The 17,731-nt window shown below is 39.1% G+C and overlaps 1 protein-coding gene across 2 annotated transcripts; it reads right to left on the reverse strand.

Annotated features, from left to right (window-relative positions):
* Positions 1–8,445: 8,445 nt before the first annotated feature.
* On the reverse strand, positions 8,446–17,722 carry slc26a11 (solute carrier family 26 member 11). Of its 2 annotated transcripts, none has more exons than XM_039613758.1 (15): positions 17,571–17,722; positions 16,918–17,040; positions 16,548–16,800; positions 16,211–16,403; positions 14,595–14,680; positions 12,836–13,052; positions 12,561–12,700; positions 12,346–12,418; positions 11,744–11,855; positions 11,611–11,666; positions 11,099–11,239; positions 10,626–10,753; positions 9,559–9,658; positions 9,351–9,484; positions 8,446–9,259 (listed from the first exon to the last, which is right to left on the reverse strand). In XM_039613758.1, exons 3-15 carry the CDS (start codon positions 16,749–16,751, stop codon positions 9,152–9,154), a joined length of 1,692 nt encoding a protein of 563 aa, XP_039469692.1. In that variant the 5' UTR covers positions 16,752–16,800; positions 16,918–17,040; positions 17,571–17,722; the 3' UTR covers positions 8,446–9,151. The 2 variants fall into 2 exon arrangements, with proteins under 2 accessions (XP_039469692.1, XP_031609083.1); XM_031753223.2 differs by having other exon boundaries at positions 12,561–12,739.
* Positions 17,723–17,731: the final 9 nt, after the last annotated feature.

Raw genomic sequence — 17,731 nt, forward strand, 5'->3', positions numbered from 1 at the left:
AGTGGTTTCAATAAATCAAATTGCCTTCTTTGAAAACAGGAGTGGCTCACTTTGACCTCTATTTGACTGACTGTTCTCATTTTCGAGTTCAATTTATTTTACTTTTATTATACTGGCATGTCACTTCTTATCATTACTTAGTGGAATAAACACCATTACACAATATTTATTCAGAGAATTCCTTGTTCCTCTTTGATTAATGATTGACTTGTTCTTTATTCAATTACAAGAAAAGTTTGATAGTAAGATTTTTACAGCACTTTGTGATTGTAAGTACCAAAGAGCACCAAAGATGTTCCAAATAGAAACTAAACTTTCAGCCCTTCAGGAAGGAACGTTATTAAGAAAGCACATATTTGTCTTCCTCTCAGGATGTATTTAACATTGACTGTGGAGAACAAAGCAAAACATAAAGCACTATACATCACAAAACATAGATGTGAGAGTGACACTGCAATAAACATTTTGCGCTTTATCATTAATAGATTCCTTTTACATGACTTGCTTTACTGTAACATTTTATTTCATAACTGAACCTGTTTAAGCTAAAAGGTCAGGCTATATACATTTTCTCTTTCACATTATGTGCCTGTAGCACACCACTCCAGTCTTTCTTTTTAAAACTGTGAAACTGGCAGAAATGTTGACACTGATTATTTCAGTAATATATTATGATTTCATTTTTGCTTAATGCAATGTGCATAAAATTAAAAGATTAAAACTAATAAAACAATTTTTTAAAAGAGGCTTTCCATTTGATTCAATTTTATATGATGCATAAAATATAGAATTGGGCTGAAAGGTCTATTGCATTATTACGTATTCAGGTTTATCATGTTTTTGAATTACTTTTGAAAATAAGCAATCAGTAAAGTAACTGGATTACTTTTTTGGAGAAGTCATTAGTAACTAGTTACCGGTACTTGACCAACACTGGTTGTGTGCAGCATGTTCTGTTTTGTTTCCCTGTTAGATGACGTCCTGAGAGTACGGAGCCCCGCAGGGGACATGGGAGAAAAAAAAAAATTAAGACGGACTTTTGCGAGATCTCGCAAAACTAACTCGGGATCTCGCAAAAGTTTTGCGAGATCTCGCAAAACAAACTCGGGATCTCGCAAAACTTTTGCGAGATCTCGCAAAAGTTGAATTCCAACAATGGCGGCAGCTACTTAGTTGTAATATTACTCTTTCTGGGTCACAAAATAAACTTTTAAGATATTTTGAGGCGTGAATGTAGCTGTGTAAACGTCAAATATCTGCTCGGTTTAGAAGACATCACATATTTGCAAAAGTGCTCCGACGTTTTCGGAGATCTGACACCCACCATCTCGAAGCTAACGGGAGGTCGAGACCTACTACAGCCGGGAGGAACACCGCTCTCCCGGCACATCGTGCCTCGACCTCCCGGTTGGCTTCGAGCTGGCGGCCTCCAAAGAATGCGGCTAAAACTTTTGCGAGATCTTGCAAAACTTTTGCGAGATCCCGAGTTTGTTTTGCGAGATCTCGCAAAAGTCCGTCTTAATTTTTTTTTTCTCCCATGTCCCCTGCGGGGCTCCGTATGAGAGAGACAATCACATCTGCAAACTTGATTATATTTCTGCCCTGGTAGAAGCTCTGACATTTATTTGTATAATAATAAATAAAAGTGGTAAAAGGACACAACTTTGAGAGGATCCGATGGAAGATAAAAGCACATCTGATAAGATATTGTTGACGCTCACTTTCTGAGGTCTATCAGTTTAAAAGTCAGTAAGCCAAGAAATCAAGCCAGAATTAAGATTGAGTGTACTGGTGAGATGTCTTGCTAAAATATGGGGCTGAATACAATTAAAAGCAGATGAAAAATGTGCAAAAAGCACAACGTCCACAGGTGGAAACACAGCTGACACTAATCTGACTGACAAGACATGGGAAGCAAAACTGAACATAATGCGCATTAAACAGAAGACTATCAAAGTAAAACAGGAAGTACAAACACTGGGCAGTCGCACTTTTCTCCTCTCCTCCTCTCCCTTAGCTTCCCTGCTTAGCCTCTTGTGTCCTTGTCTAGTCTCGTGTTTTTTGTATTTTTCCCTGGAACACTCTGTCCCAGTCTGTTTTCTAAAACCTAAAAGAGGAATTATGGATTGGATCAACTGGTCCCTAAATGCAATTGAAACCCCTTTCTCGACGACAAGTTTGAGCTTGGGTGAGCCTGAGTGCTGAAGATATCTACCTATTCGGAACCATGATAACAGGGTTCTCGCTGATCGGAGCTGGCTTGGCCCTGACTTATCGAAGAATTAAGAAAGCGGAACCGGCTGTTCAAACCCCCACAAGGCTGCATTCTTAGGGTGGCATGAGGGTGGCAAAGAAGTCAAATGGGGTGGCAAAATCAAAGCCTCCCCCCCCCCCAAACACATATGCAGGTGGTTACATATGGTTAAAATGATTCAAATGCAGTAAGTATACACGTTTTTCATATAAATGTAGTCTATAACTTAATTATTGTCTGTAGCCCACATAATTACACACTTTAGTTACATAAAACATGTGAGTTTTGATGTTATGTACTGTATAGCCTGTATAATAAATAAATATGTAGCCCAATAAGTATAAACTTACGTTTCACACTGTTTTTTGTTAGAAAACAATCACATTGTTACAGCTTAAATTACACAAAATGTCAGAAATCTGCACTGTCATGAACAAAAATTTAAACCTAATTTTTCATGATTTGTTGGATTAACCCACTGAGGTCTGAAATACAACCGGCCATTTTTGACTCCTTTTGAGTTTACGTTTGTATTTCACCCTCAGATTGTTTCATTTTATTTTTTCCCCCCTTGGCTTGTTTGGTATCTTTTCAGCTCAACTGAATTTATTTATTTTTGTTCACTGACATACTGCATTATTACTACTATTACTATTAATAGTACTATTACTGATCTGAAATCACACAAAGAACTTAAAATCCTAGTAGTATTTTTTTACTGTAAAAAAAAACCCACAGACATGTTGAGTAAATTTTGATAATTTGAAATGCAAATATAAATTGTACATTTTGTAAACATATACAACTATTTATCTAAAAATGCAGCCAATACACCTGCTGGTTGGGTTTTTTTCCCCATTTTCTACAACCATTTAAAAATATTACTAAAACTAAAATGAGAGAACAATCAGGTGTTGCAATAAGATGCCCCACAAATGGTGTGTGCCAGTAAAAAAAAAGTTTATCCACCAAAAGACAGAACAGCACAGGGATAAACCTGCAGGCCTGACAACAGGAGGTGTATCACTCCGCTGGTTTTCTACTTAGTGACAGTGTTTACATTGTAAATGTGCCTTAGTGACATTCATTAGTGCCCTCACTGACACACAAGACAAAACAACGACTACACAACAGAACAGCTACACAAGACAACACAACACACTAAGTATACACTCCACACTAAACATCACAAATCTCCCACGTCTAAAAACTCTCTCTCGCTTGCTCGCTCTGTCTCGCTGCCGTTACCGTCACTCCCAAAACTTTTCCCTCTTCCTAAACAACCAAATCCCACATGTTTATTTTTTTTAAATTGGTCGACATGGTGCATTTTTCCACCGATAGGAAAGAGGTGGCTTTTTTTCCTTTCTTTACTGTTTTCGCGCTGTCCTTAGAAAATGCTTAAAACACACACACAAAAACGTGACAACAGTATTTAGAACAAAGCGTGGCTTATATATATTATCATAACTCTGGATTTACTGGCCTGTAATTACAATTAAAAAACTTTGAAGTCCGAACTTTCAGTGTGGTCTGAAATAGAGACTCAGCGTGGCTGCAGCTTGTTGCTGTGTCAGCTTAAAATAGTCATGTGATTTAGAGGTGCAGCGTGTAGGTGGACCACAGAGGGTTAATAACACTCACCTTCCTTCCATATCCAGAGTGTAACATCCAACCACCTGTGTAAAATCCGAAATTCCCATGGTGTTGTTCAAAATGTGCTCTGGCACAATCATAAGCATCGCTTTTTATATTCACTATTGACTGTAACTACGCTCAAACTGTTAATTCTATCTTATTTTAATAAACAACACTGTCATATGCAAATCTGGGGTGGCACTTGGGGTGGCAAGGGATCATTTTAGGGTGGCACTTGCCACCCCATGTCACCCTTCTAGATCCGCCCCTGCATTTCACTGCAGGGCAACCTGCACGTGGCAAATAAAGCATTGATTGATTGATTGATTGATTGATTGATTGATTGATTGGCAGACTAAGAAAATCATAAACACAAAAACTGGGTTGAGAAGTATTTGATACATGAAGCTAAAATTTCACAGCTCTCATTGTTTATTTTTAAACTTTTGCATAAAAAAGATGAAAATATTCTAAAAATGTGTTAATTTGAAATAGGTTGTCCGTATACTCTTTTGAAACTTTTGATTCACACCCACATCAAGTTTTAAGATTTTTTGTCTTTGTTGTCCAACAACAGAAAATTTGTTTTGCCAGAATTCAAATTTTAGTGCAGAGCTGACCTTTGTAACCGAAAGTGTGGGCAACATCCAGCCGGTTGGTTCTCTGTGATCTGACAGGATGGTATGAATCACAACTGTCATCCTTGTTGTGGGGCCACAGAAAAAGTGAGCTGCTCTTGATCTTCATCATTAATAGATCTGTCTTTACATGATTTTTGTTGACTGCTCTGGTCACTGAAGCAAAATAGGTGTCATAATAAAAAATTTTTTTCCAGTGTTTCTGCATTGTGGTTTTAAAACACATTTGACTGTTGCAAGAACAGCTATATCTATAGGCTCCTCTTGGTCATGTGAATCTTTTATCTGTTTATTTATTCATTTCTATTTGTATTATTTCAGTCATTACATTATATGTGTTATAGTTAAAAAAAAAACATACAGACAAACACAATAATTAGAAAATACAAAGATGCATAAATTAACAATTCTTTTATAGAGTGAGAGAAAGAGAGTTAGTGTGAGAATGTTTGTGTGTTTGTCACCAATTTACTTGAAAATGAAGGTGGGAAGCTGCAGCAAGACCAGGGAGGCCAAAGGATAGGTAGAGGTAGAGGTAAGGAGCAGTTGAGCCTGCTAGAGGCCGGCTACCCTAGTACGAATCGAGAATAGGGTCCATGAACTATTAAGACAGCCCAGAATTCTGAATTTTGGCATGTGTGACTCATCTTTTTCAGAAAGGTTCATAAGTCATCATTTGCTTTGGCCCGGTGCCTATCGGTGCCGCTGTAAGCTACTGTTCCATGTCAAATTCCCATCACAGGAAGGCAGGTGCGTGCACCCGAAAAATACTGGTCTCAGCTGGAAAAATGGAAAGATAAATAAATAAAAATTATTAATACAGTGTAATCAGGAAACAGTAATCACCAAAAATGTGCCTGAGAGCAACACCAAGCCATAGTGAAGTGAAGTGAAAGTGAAATTTATTTCAGTCAACACCAACACAGACTATCATTTGTGTTGTTGGAATGTTAACCTTCAGAATGTAGGTTAACATTCTGAATTTCACAACTTATCTTTGCGTGTGTGTTTGTTCCAGGGGTGTGGCTGGTGTTCCATTTTTCTGACTGGAACACCAGTAATTACCTCACTTCTTTCCTATCAGTAATCACCACACCTGCCCAAATAATTCCGCCAACTCAAGTTGTCACTGTTATCTCAATATCTCTGATAGAAGCTGTTTGTGACTCTGGAGGTGTGACTGACCTGAGGCACCGACCAAAAGGCAGTGGATTCTCAGTTGTGGTGTCACAGACAGCAGTGGCAGACCGTGGTGTTGTGGGAAAGTAGGACCCAAACGCAGGACTCTGATGCAGATGAACAGCGAGTTTTATTAACAGTGAACGGTGAAACAACAACTATGTACATTCCCAGGCACTGTTGTCCCAGTGGTGATTCCTCCCCAGAATCCCCACACAGTGCGGAATGTCCAATCCAATCCAACTTTATTTATACAGCACTTTAAAACAACATAGTTGACCAAAGGGCTTTCTAATAATAAAAAACAGAGATAACAGTTAAAAAAACCATACATTAAACAGCCAAAGAAATATATATAAATAAAAATAAAATAAATATATAAATGAAAAAAGAAGAAAAAATAAATGAGTATATCTTAAATATTAAGACATGAGTAAAATAAACAATAAAATATACAATGAATAAAATAAAAGGATTAAGAGCGGCCAGTTACTGACTAAAACTGACTACAAGCTGACTCTGGTACTATTCCTAAAAAGCCTTGGAAAAAAGGTGTGTTTTTAAAATGATTTGAACATTTCAAGTGTTGGGGCCAGCCTAATATGGAGGGTCAGCTTATTCCATAATTTGTGGGCCACAACAGCGAACGCTCGGTCCCCCGGTGTTTCAGTCTCGACATGAGGACAGCAAGGAGTGACTGGTCAGTTGATCTGAGAGACCTTCGTGGAGTGTATCGGTGTAGAAGGTCTGACAGGTAAGAAGGACCCAGGCCATTTAAAACTTTAAAAGCAAACAATAAGATTTTAAAATGAATTCTAAAATGGACAGGCAACCAGTGTAAAGAGAAAACAGGGGTAATGTGCTCACGTTTGCGTGTCTCTGTCAGCAGGTGAGCAGCAGCGTTCCGGGCCATTTGCAAGCATGTTAGTGAGGCCGGATCAATACCAACATAAAGTCCATTACGATTGTTAAAGGAAACTTGTATTCTTCTATTACTGTCTGTACTCTCACAGTGTTTAGCTTCATTTAAACTTAGTGTGTGTGTATGACATGAGGAGTATGATTGAAACCATAGGGAGGAAGCTGCACAAATGAAAGTAGAAATGTTCAAGGCCACATATAGATATGGCCAATGAACTCACTGAACTCACGTATCTTCAGTCTCCATATCTTAAGTCTCCATATAGGGAGTTGTTTTTCATACTTTGTATGCTCCGCCTAAGAATATGATACAAGCTTTTTGCCTATATAATAAAGAACACACAGATGTCCCGGCGCGGATCCTCCGTGACACGTCTTGTACACGTTGCTGTGTGGAGACTGTGTCGGGGCATCGCCCATGTACATGTAAAAAGCGCTGAGTCTGTGTTTCTTGCCTCCTGAGTTTTCTCTTAACAACGATAATCAAGGCGAGTGGTCACAAATGCATATAAAACTCTCTCCAAGTCACTAAAAGAAAAAAAAGGTTTGACTTTAGAAAGCTGCCTCAGCTGAAAAAAAGCTCACAGCTGTATTTACCTGTTTTAAGAGCATTTTAAGAGCTGTATCGATTTTTATTCCAAGGCTGGTGACAACTGGTGTGACACAGGATGTGAGAGGACCCAAGTCAGATGGTGGGACACCAGGGCCACTCAGCCCAAATATAATGACCCCAGTCTTCTTTTCATTAAAATAAAAAAAAAATCAGAGCCAGCTATGCTCTGATATCCTTAAGACATTCTTAAATAGGCCTGAGGGGGTTAGGGTCATTGTGTTTCATGGGTAGATTTGACTGTCGTCTGCATAAAAATGAAATGAGACTAATATGGCCAAAGGGAAGTAAATAAATGAAAAAAAGGAAGGGGCCTGAGGATGGATCCTTGAGGTACACCACATGGGAGGGGGGGGGGGGGGAGAATGAATAAAATTTCCCAAGTGAGGCAAAGAAACTTCTGTCAGACAGGTATGACTTGAACCACTCCAAGGCAGTGCCTCTAATTCCGACATGATGTTCTAGGTGAGAAATTAAAATGTTGTGATCTACTGTATCAAAAGCTGCTGTGAGATCCAAAAGCACAAATAAGACAGAATTCCCAGAGTCAGCAGTTAGTAAGATATCATTAAATACTCTCAAAGTGCAGACTCTTTGCTGTGAAGTGCTTTAAAATCTGCTTGAAATACCTCAAAAATGTTTTGACTCGTTTAAAAAACAGTCCAAACGGTGATTACAATTACTTAATTGTTGTTCTTACTACTTAAGTTATTCCTGTTAAAAGTAGTTTTAAAACCTACTGCATCATAGAGTGCACTTTTTTTTTTTTTTTACACACTGCTTGCATTTTAGTTTAGTTTTTGTCAAAGAGATAACAACACAGTGTAACATGTCATGTGTTGCTTTTTCATCTGAGGTTTTATTTAAATTGTTTCAAAATCTGGTGAAGACTAGATGACTTTTTAACTTGTGTCCTGGTGTGTAAAACTAGCGCAGAAAGATGGTGTACTTTTTTAAACGACTGCATTCTGGGGAGAGTTATGAACCGACCATGAAAAGATGTGGCAGCAAACTGGAAGGAAAACTAGCAGAAATAAAACTAATAGAAATGGAAAAGAACCCTGAACCAGCTTTTCAGTTGCAGCACCGTTGCATGGTCATCCCAAGGATCATGCCCATGACAAGTGATGATAACTAATGATCATTAAATAGAAAAATAAATGATAAGAACTATAAAAAATTCTGCATGTACACAGAAACACAAATAACTTGTAATGATTTATTCAGGAAAAATCTTTGTATAAATGTGATGATTTGGGTTAAAAATATAATTCACTCATCTTCAACATTTTTTTAACGACTGAACCAGAGATCCTGTCCCAGCTGTCATTGGCTGGGAGGCTATGTGCACCAGGTCTCTCGCAACACTGGAATAATTTATTTATAAAGAGAAAAGTTTTTAAAGTTTTGCCTTTTTCCCACCTAGAAGCATTTCTTTGTCAACATAAAATAAGAGACTATTGCCTTACAGTACATTTTACACATATAAATAAATAAAACGATAGATGGCACTTGACTTTGCTCAGTTCATTAATCAGTAACTTCTTATTTTTAAGAACATATTTGGTCCCACTCTGGACTTTCAACCTTAAAACACCACACAGACATCTATTAGCAAAATTATACCACATACATCCACTATTACTTACACAGTCCAGATATTAATAGATTATATTATTTACATTTACAGACATTATATTAAACTTGTGCTCCAAAGTTGTTGTGCAGTGGACAGTGTTTGTAAACTTAACAGATTTCCCTATTTCTTCACTTGGTCAGTGGCAATCGCTGCAAACTGCTGAGAAATTACTCGCTGGAGGTAGTTTATAGAGTTTTTGAGGTCTTAAGAGCCTTATAATTCCAGATTAGGGGCATCTCTCCTCTCCAGGCTGTAACTGGATAGTTTTTGTGTTAGTCATCAAGAAGGTTCCTCGACTCCATCTGCAGTGCCTCGTCCACGCTGTGATTGTGCCTGAGGCCCTCCAGATCAGCTGCCAGGAGAACCTTCAGAATAGAGGGCTGAAGGAGGGAGGAAGACACAGGCAGGGGAAAGCAAAAGATGATGAGTGTGAACTCATTCAGTAAGGATTTTAAGGACTGAAGCGTGTACCTGCAATCCGGCAAATATCAGATGCACTTCTCGGAGCTTGAACTGCCTCAGCAGGTCCCTGAGCTCACTGATCACTGTGTAATCGATGACGCTGACGTGAGAGCAGTCCAGCACCACAGACCGCGGCGGAGACACTGGGGAAAGACGAGCAAGTAAACAGCAGGAAACACTGAAATGTGCCCACACAGACTATCAAGCATTTCATTACCCTGCAGAGCCCGAGTGTGTATGGTGTGGCTGAGATACTCGGTGGCAGGAAAAGTGAGGCCACTGCTCAACTCCATCACCAACACGCCGTGATCAGTCACCTGCAACGCAGAAATGCAATATTACAGCATTAGTCTTGTTTGACAGCACATATTTCAAATGTGTCCTCATCAAAGTTATGAAAAAATTTTAGTTTTAGTTTTTACTACTTTTATTTTTAGCTTATTCATTATTAAGTATTGGCAGGGCAAGATTTACGAAGTTCATAGAAAGTTGGCATTCCAGTTCTTCATTTTGTTTTTCTTATGCTACTCAGAGGTGGATCCGTTGGTGTCTTTTGTCCTGCTGCAGAACCCAAGTGCGCTTCAGCAGAGGTCATGAACAGACGGTCGGACATTCTGCATTTTGTATTTACACTTTTTCCCACCACTGTAACTGGCTCTAAGATAAACTGAAATGGTGAATACCCCACTACGAAACAACACAGTGTCTCCTGCATCTGGGTTCTAGTTTGGTCCTGATATAAGATGCAGTCTGAGAGTTAAGCTGCTGGAAGCTGGGCCAGTCATCACACACTGGTGTGACAGGAAGAAGCAGCAAAACATCACAGTTTAACTCTATGATGACTTTTCTCTGGGTGGATAAGGATGGATCCAGCTTTGATTCATGTGCCTACAAAAATCAAATGTTTAACCCAGGCAAATACTAACAAAAAAAAATAAATCTTATGTGCCGCTTTTAAGACATTGACACAGTCAAATCATCCTTAATCATTATCCTCTTCATCAAGATCATATCTTCTTCTCATTTTAATATCAAGTTTGCTTTCTTCATCCCTCCCCTCTTTCTCTTTTCATGTATTTTTTTAGTACTTTACGGATTAGTATTTTATGACTTTTAAGACCATTTTATGACTTAGTATTTGTGACCTTCTTAATTGTTTTTTTTCTCCTGTTTTATGCCTGTGAACCCCTTTAACCCTTTACCCGTGACATTGACTCAAACAAACTGACTTCACATGACTAGTTTCATACACTGCTTGCACACAGACATAAAAAGATAACGCACCTCTATCTGGGGTCTGGCCATGCTGTAGAGCAGCAGGGCTCCAGACACAGCTATACCTCCTACGATGCCGTACTGCACCTCCCAGAAACTCATCAGGAACGTCACAAAAAAGGGGAGAAGGTCCAGCTCTATGGGGGATAAATCAACATCATTAACGTTTAAGTGCCTTTTACATCCTCCATGGATACTAGACGTTACACATGTTATATATTATGTTCTTGCCTAAAAATGGGGGACTAAGACGGTGACTGAGTCTGGCTCCAGACTCCACAATTCTCCCTCCCAAATAAAGTCATTTACAACAGTTGACAAATTGAATTCAGTTCAATCATTTTTTTCCACATCTTTTCTATATATTTTGGCTACTCTGTATAGTCAAATACAAAGAACTTTAGGTAAACTTTGTTTTTAATTTAAATATCTTACATAAATAAAAGTGACTTGACTAATTAAAATAGCAAGATGACACTCACTTCGTATCCTCCACATCTTAGCCACCACACGGTAATCCACCATGGGAGCCACCGCACAGATGATGACAGCAGCTAGAGAAGCTTTGGGGATGTAATAAAAGGCCGGCATGAGGAAGGCCAAGGAGAGCAACACTATTACACCTGCAAGAATAAGGAGAAAGAAAATCATGAAACATTTAAAAACAGTATAAACAACATAAAATATGATATTTATTTGCACCAAAATAGCAAAAAAATATGTGATTGTTATTTTGGTTTTGACTTCAAGGTGCATTTTTATTATTTTTTAATAAGAAGGATGCTATGATAGACTGAAAGACAAACTTTTGCATTCTTGTACAAACATTGTTCTTGCAGTGTCTCCAACCTGCATGATAAGCCTTTTAATTTCACCAATAAGGAAAAAAGAAACTAAAGAAATGTGAGGTGAGGATAATTTGCTGTATGACAACATAAATGGCCACAAGGGGGCAGAAGAGGAAAACGTAAAAGCTGAAAGTGTCACAACTTACTGGTGACAACCCCTCCAGCTGGAGTGCAAACTCCAGTCTGGGAGTTCACAGCTGTCCTGGATGTGAAAGAAAATATGTCAGTATAAACATAACTGTTATTATAACTATGAAAATAACACACAGACACACAAACCTCCCAAAGCTGCCTGTGACAGGGTAGGCTGACACAAAGGAGCCCATGATGTTGGTCACTCCGATTGCCAGCAGCTCCTGGTTGGCATCGATCCTGTAGTCGTTCTGACTGGCTGAGGAGAAACATTAAGTTAAAATCAGCCACTAGTGTGATGAAAAAAAACATTCTTTAGCTGCCTTTATTATCTAATAACTATTTAATGAGTAGAAAAATGCTTTTGAAACATGTTACGTTTTTAAAAATGTATAAAGTATTGATCTTTATTAATTTTATCTTCATGATGAAGCCTTAAATTGACAGCCATGTTGCACTTACAAGCTAAATACATGATAAATATTATCATTGCTATTGGAGTTTTATATGTTTACAGTGTTAGTTTAACATGTTAAATGATGGGACTGTCAGCTATTAGTTTTGGAAATACTAATGTTTATTAATCTGGTAAGAAGTGTGAATATCTGAGTCATATTTTATGTCTATCATTTAATTCTGTTTGAAGAATCTCATTGAAAAAGTGGAAACGTCATGGAATTACCACCATCATTATGATTATCCTCTGAAACCAATAACAGGAAATCATTCATATGACTAACATTACTTACCAAATGCTTTCGCAATAGCAATGCTCTCCAACAGGCCCATGAAGGGGATCACCGCTAGCCCTCCTCCAAAGTCCTTTAAAACACACAGAGAGGAAGACGAGACAGTCAGCTGCTCTTTCTGAGAGCAGAGGGATTCTGGAAGTGAAACTTTCAGCTCAATCATTTATCGAAAAGATCCAGTGTCTTCATCGGGTTACTGGCTGTTTCCTCCTTACCTCCACAATCTCTCCAAAGGAAATGACGGTGCCGTTGGCTGTAGTGTCAGAGGTGGGTGGAGGCCTGAATGGTGGCAGTCCGCGGGTAGTTTTTCCAGTGATTGTGAAAACGTGATTACCATACGTCTCCCAGGAAAATGCTATGAGGGATGCAGCGATGACCACTGCAGCGTTACGCACTGATTATATAAAGAAATACAATAAAAATGTAATGTACAGAATACTGTTATTTTTGTAAAAGAGAGACACGTTTACTCAAACACAAAGGTACTCACTGGTAGCTACAGCCCACACTACTTTCCTGGCATACATGGAGCAGGTGGAGTCACTGTCAGAGGTTAGACTCGACTTCATGAACATCAACGTGACCAGCAGAGCGAGACAAATCAGACCAAGAACCACATCACCGATCCTGGCCTCAGGGATCTTGTGGAAGGTGTAGTAAACCTCCAGGAAAAACTGCTGAGGGACACCCTGGATTCCCAGAATATTCTAGAAAAAAAGAAAGAGCGGGTAAAACCACTGACTTTATGAATGGAAAAGGAGCGGGCAAGAGCAGTTCTCTCTTTGGAGTTTACACACTCAGTCAAGTTTAGGTTATACTCAAAATACAATTTTGAGTATAACCTAAACATTTATTGTTAATCAGTTCACCAACAAGCAATGAATGATGCAAATCCACCAGTAAAAGCTCAACACAGATTATAGTGCTCATTGGCCACATCTTTGACCTGTCTGCATGAGGTCAATGGGAGATTGATAGGGTGTCTTAGTGTTTGTGTGATTTTGTGGGAAACCACAACACAACTTTTTTCCTTATTTTGAAGGCAACTATCAATTTTATTGTATTTTATGTATGCTTGTGCAAGCAAGTGCAGCTTTCACATAAACAGACATTTATGAGAGGTATGAGTTTGTGAGCCCTGAAAGATTTCAACTTGCATTAATAAAAAAACACTGATGCAGAATATAGAGTTTTAACAAGGACTTTTCAAATATTTATTAAAGCCATGTGCTTAGTTTGTAGAGAGCAGACTGCTGTGTTTAAGTGTTTATTAAGAGACTAAACCGCAGAGAAGTACAAGAACCTGACTGAAGCAGAGCGGGAATGTACATCAGAGCCTGTGCTAGTAAAAAACACACCAATAAGGAGTTTTGCAGGCAGAAGGAGAACATGCAAACTGCACACAGAAAGGACCCAGCAGGTGGATTCAAACACTCAACCTTCTAGCTTAGAGGCACAGTACTAACCACTGGTCCACCCAATGCTCAAATCATTATTGTGGTGCTTTCTGGTGACTTTTCTATTTTCTTAGATGCCAATAAGCTAGTTGTGATCATTCTAGAGATTTTTTTTTTTAATTCTGTGTGCTTCCAATGTATTTTTCTGCACTGCTTCTGAGTCTTTTACCCAGTGTTTTGTGTTTTGTGGTCTTTTCGAATTCTGTTTATTTTTCATTATCTTTAGTTTGCTGGTTTTGGTTTAGACTTTCACCCTTGTGTACTCCTTAGCATTTCAGTCTTGAGCATTTAGTTCAAATTACTGTTTCCTACCTTTTCCTTCTATGCCAGTTCCCCTACGTTTAGGCTAGTTCTGTCTGCAGTTCCCTTTTAGTTATTGTGCCTCTCTTCCTGTTTTATTTTGATACCATTTTGTCTCCTTTACATTGTGTTTAGTCTTACTTTCTCCCCTGCCTCATTGTGTCAATTATTTACACCTGTGTTTATTTGGCCCAGCTGTTCTACATTCCCCTAATCTGCCTTGGTGCAGTTATACCCTCAGTTTGGCCCTTGCTCTTTGTTATGTCATCTGTTATGCCTTCCTGTTTTCTCTGGTCTCATCTCCATCCTGGCTTCTGTTTATTTCTATAATATTTTCCTTTCTGCTTTGTTTTAATAAAGACTCACTTTTTAGCTTTTCATTCTTTTAAAGACTTTTTCCCTACTGAGGCATACAGTTTGATATGTTGTATATGCTGAGATAACTATGTATGTGTGTTAGTTTTTGCTGTGTGTGCATGTTTTCACTCTTACTTTGACTTGGCCAAATCCAATAGTTACTGCAGCAGCACATGTGAAGCCTTTTATTACAGGAAAAGAGATGAAGTCCAGAAGGAAACCTGCAGAAGAGAAGCAAAGTAGTGGATGATTTATAGGACCAAGACATTATATAACCTTCCAGATTTCAAATATTACAGTAACTCTTTAAGAAAAAAAATATAAATTCTTATTCGATAAGGAGCTTATTTTCATGTTCGTAGGCTGCCCATTCATTGCCGTTTTACCGTAAAATGACACAAGACTAGTAAGTCATTCAAAAATAAGCACAGCACAATTAAGTTTGGATCGGGTCCTGGCCAAGGAGAACATGAACCTTGTCTCATGTTCTCCTTGTGCCTGTGGAGTTTGCTCCAGGTACTATAGCTTCCTCCCACAGTCCAAAGACATGCTTGGTCGGGTAATGGCAAACCTAACCTAGGCTACGTTCACACTGCAGGCGAAAGCGCATCAAATCCGATTTTTTCGCCCCTATGCGACCCGTATCCGATCTTGGTATGACAGAGTGAACGGCACAAATCCGATATTTTCAAATCCGATCTGGGTCACTTTCATATGTGGTACTGAATCCGATACATATCCGATGTTTTAGAAAGCGACTGCTGTGTGAACGGTCAAGTCGCATTAAATCCGTCTTTTACGTCACTGACACAAGACAGACGGCAATTATCAACTCCATAGAGAAGCGCCCGATAGGACATCGCGAACGATTTCCTACCATCCGGTGAAACTGTTGGGAAGACAATGTTGGAGAAATGTGAACATTTTATTTTTACTGTATTTTCTGCAGATTCTGACAGAAATCTGCAACTATCCTTTGAAGCACTGCTCCTCTAAAACAGCAAAAAGGATCATTATTAGGTTATCTACATTATTATGTAAATAACAAAATAACTTAAAGCAAAAATCTGGAAACATAAAGTCGGAAGTCTTTATATTAAGGGCCATCAGTCAAACAATATTGTTTGCTCTGGGTCTAAACAGAGCGAGTTGTGTGTGACATCTTTTGCGCATGCGGGCCGCTTTGAGCGTTCACACTAGAGAGCGTTTGATGTCGCATTTTATGTGTAGTGTGAACAAGCAGACAAAAAAATCGGATTTGATCAAAAAATCGGAATTGAGCATTAAGACCTGCAGTGTGAACGTAGCCCTAGATGTGAATGTGACCATGAATGGCTAACTATCTCTGTGTGTCAGCCCTGTCCAGGGTGTATCCTGCGTCATGTCATATGAAAGCGGTGAGGGGGCTCCAGCTCCCTGAACTGGATATGTGGTTAATAAAATGGATGAACAGATGACTATTTAGGATCCACAGATTTTATAGTAGACTGTCTGCCTCTAAAATTTAAGTTCCTACATGATAGTTGCTCGATTTTTGTGATGTTGTTTTTACTTTTGGACTTCACCTTAAATTTTACACACTGGAGAATGTGATAAACTACCAGTGCTCTCAGACTCACACAAAAATGTGTGTTATTGTGAAAAAATATTTTGTTTTGCTTTCAGTGGTTCACAAGTTTTTGAATAAATTCAGGAAAAGCCAAAACTGAAATCGCAAGCTTTCCACATGACCTCGGGAGCACTCATTTCACCTAATCTCAGTAACGCCATCACAGCTTGGATGAGTCCACAGAGGAGGCTGAGCAGCACGGCTCGGTGAGGCTCCCCTCCCACCACAGAGGAGCATAAGAGGGACATGATGGCCGTGGGGCCCAGGGTCACATCCTTGGAGGTTCCCAGAAAGGTGTAGATGAACCCCCCCATGAAGGCCGAATAAAGTCCGAACTGTGGACAGAAAAGAAAATAAAGTCTGAACTAATTATGCAGCTAATTATTTTTTTCATCTTAAAGCTCATGTCTCAGGAAAAGAGGAAAGCCAAATTAGTTATCGAGAAGGAGGTGAACCCTAAAGGAAAGCCTAAGACTCGCCTGCACAGGAAGGCCGGCCACTTCAGCATAAGCCAGCGCTTGTGGTACAGTCGTCAATCCAACAGTGAGACCCGCGAGGACGTCCATCTTTAGCCACTTCAGGTTGTACTTTGGCAGCCATGAGAGGATGGGCAACCAGGCCTTCAAGGTGTTGTAGGAACAGCAGCGCCGGGCTGACTGTCTTCTCATGAGACGCCGCTCCATCACACTTAGAGGTTGAGACCGGCGGGAGAGGAATTCAGCAAAGAGACATCTGTAGCAGAAAAAAATAAAAATGAACAAAACAAAAGCCACTCACACAAAGCGTGAGTTCTCCCCTCAGCTTTGCTGGGTGCTGCTCAGGTTCCTGTTTTTTCCTTTTATTTCCTACCTCCTGCTGAGATATGCAGCATTCAGGAAAACGCCACAAAGATGCTGCTCATGCAAGCAGGTGTCGACCTGTTTGTTTGCATTTCTTCAAGCCGAGGACATATCTTCAGGTGCATGCTGTGATCTGCATGCCACAAAAAAAAAAAAAACCATTCACAAGCTCACTGTGTGTCATTTACAATCATATGACGATCATATGACAGCTGGGTGCTTTGCATATCTGTATCTGAACAGTCAGGACATGTTTTTTTTCATGAAGTCACCTTTACCTTCAAACTATAAACTTCCTCATCAGGAAAGTCCAACAGGCCCACAGTCTTACGTGACCTCAGACTGATACTTTATCTCCCACTGTGTCTGATTATGAGTCTATGTTACCCAGACTATAACAACCTTGTAATTATCAAAAAATAATGATAACAAACTAAAAACAGTGATGTGTTTGAGTGCAAGAGAGAAGAATGCACAAAAGAGACTGAATTCGTATACTACAGAATGGAAACAAAACAGAATAAAATACAAATTTGACCATATAATATAAAATAACTCCACAGTGTTTAACCGAACTGAACCAAAATAGACTAAAATAGACCAGAACAGACCAAAATAAAGTAGAAAAGACTAAATAAAATAGAATAAAACATAAATTCTTACACAGCGTGATGCTTTCTCTTGGCTGGGCTGTGATTTTTCACGTCTTTCTCTACTGTTCCTTCTGCTAAACCCACTTCCCCAAAAACATTTCGCTGACTAGGCGCGAGACAAGTCGTTTCCTGTTGTTTCTTTTTCTCCTCACGTGACTTGTGTCATGTGAC

This window comes from Oreochromis aureus, linkage group 6 (genome assembly GCF_013358895.1).
Source record: "Oreochromis aureus strain Israel breed Guangdong linkage group 6, ZZ_aureus, whole genome shotgun sequence".
Lineage (NCBI taxonomy): Eukaryota > Metazoa > Chordata > Actinopteri > Cichliformes > Cichlidae > Oreochromis > Oreochromis aureus.

Coding starts and splice junctions, on each gene's coding strand:
- slc26a11 (XM_031753223.2), bottom strand. CDS start 16,751: ATGGAGCGGCGTCTCATGAGAAGACAGTCAGCCCGGCGCTGCTGTTCC. Junction 16,404..16,547: donor TGGCCGGCCTTCCTGTGCAG/GCGAGTCTTAGG, acceptor TTCTGTCCACAG/TTCGGACTTTATTCGGCCTT. Junction 14,681..16,210: donor GATGGCGTTACTGAGATTAG/GTGAAATGAGTG, acceptor TCTCTTCTGCAG/GTTTCCTTCTGGACTTCATC.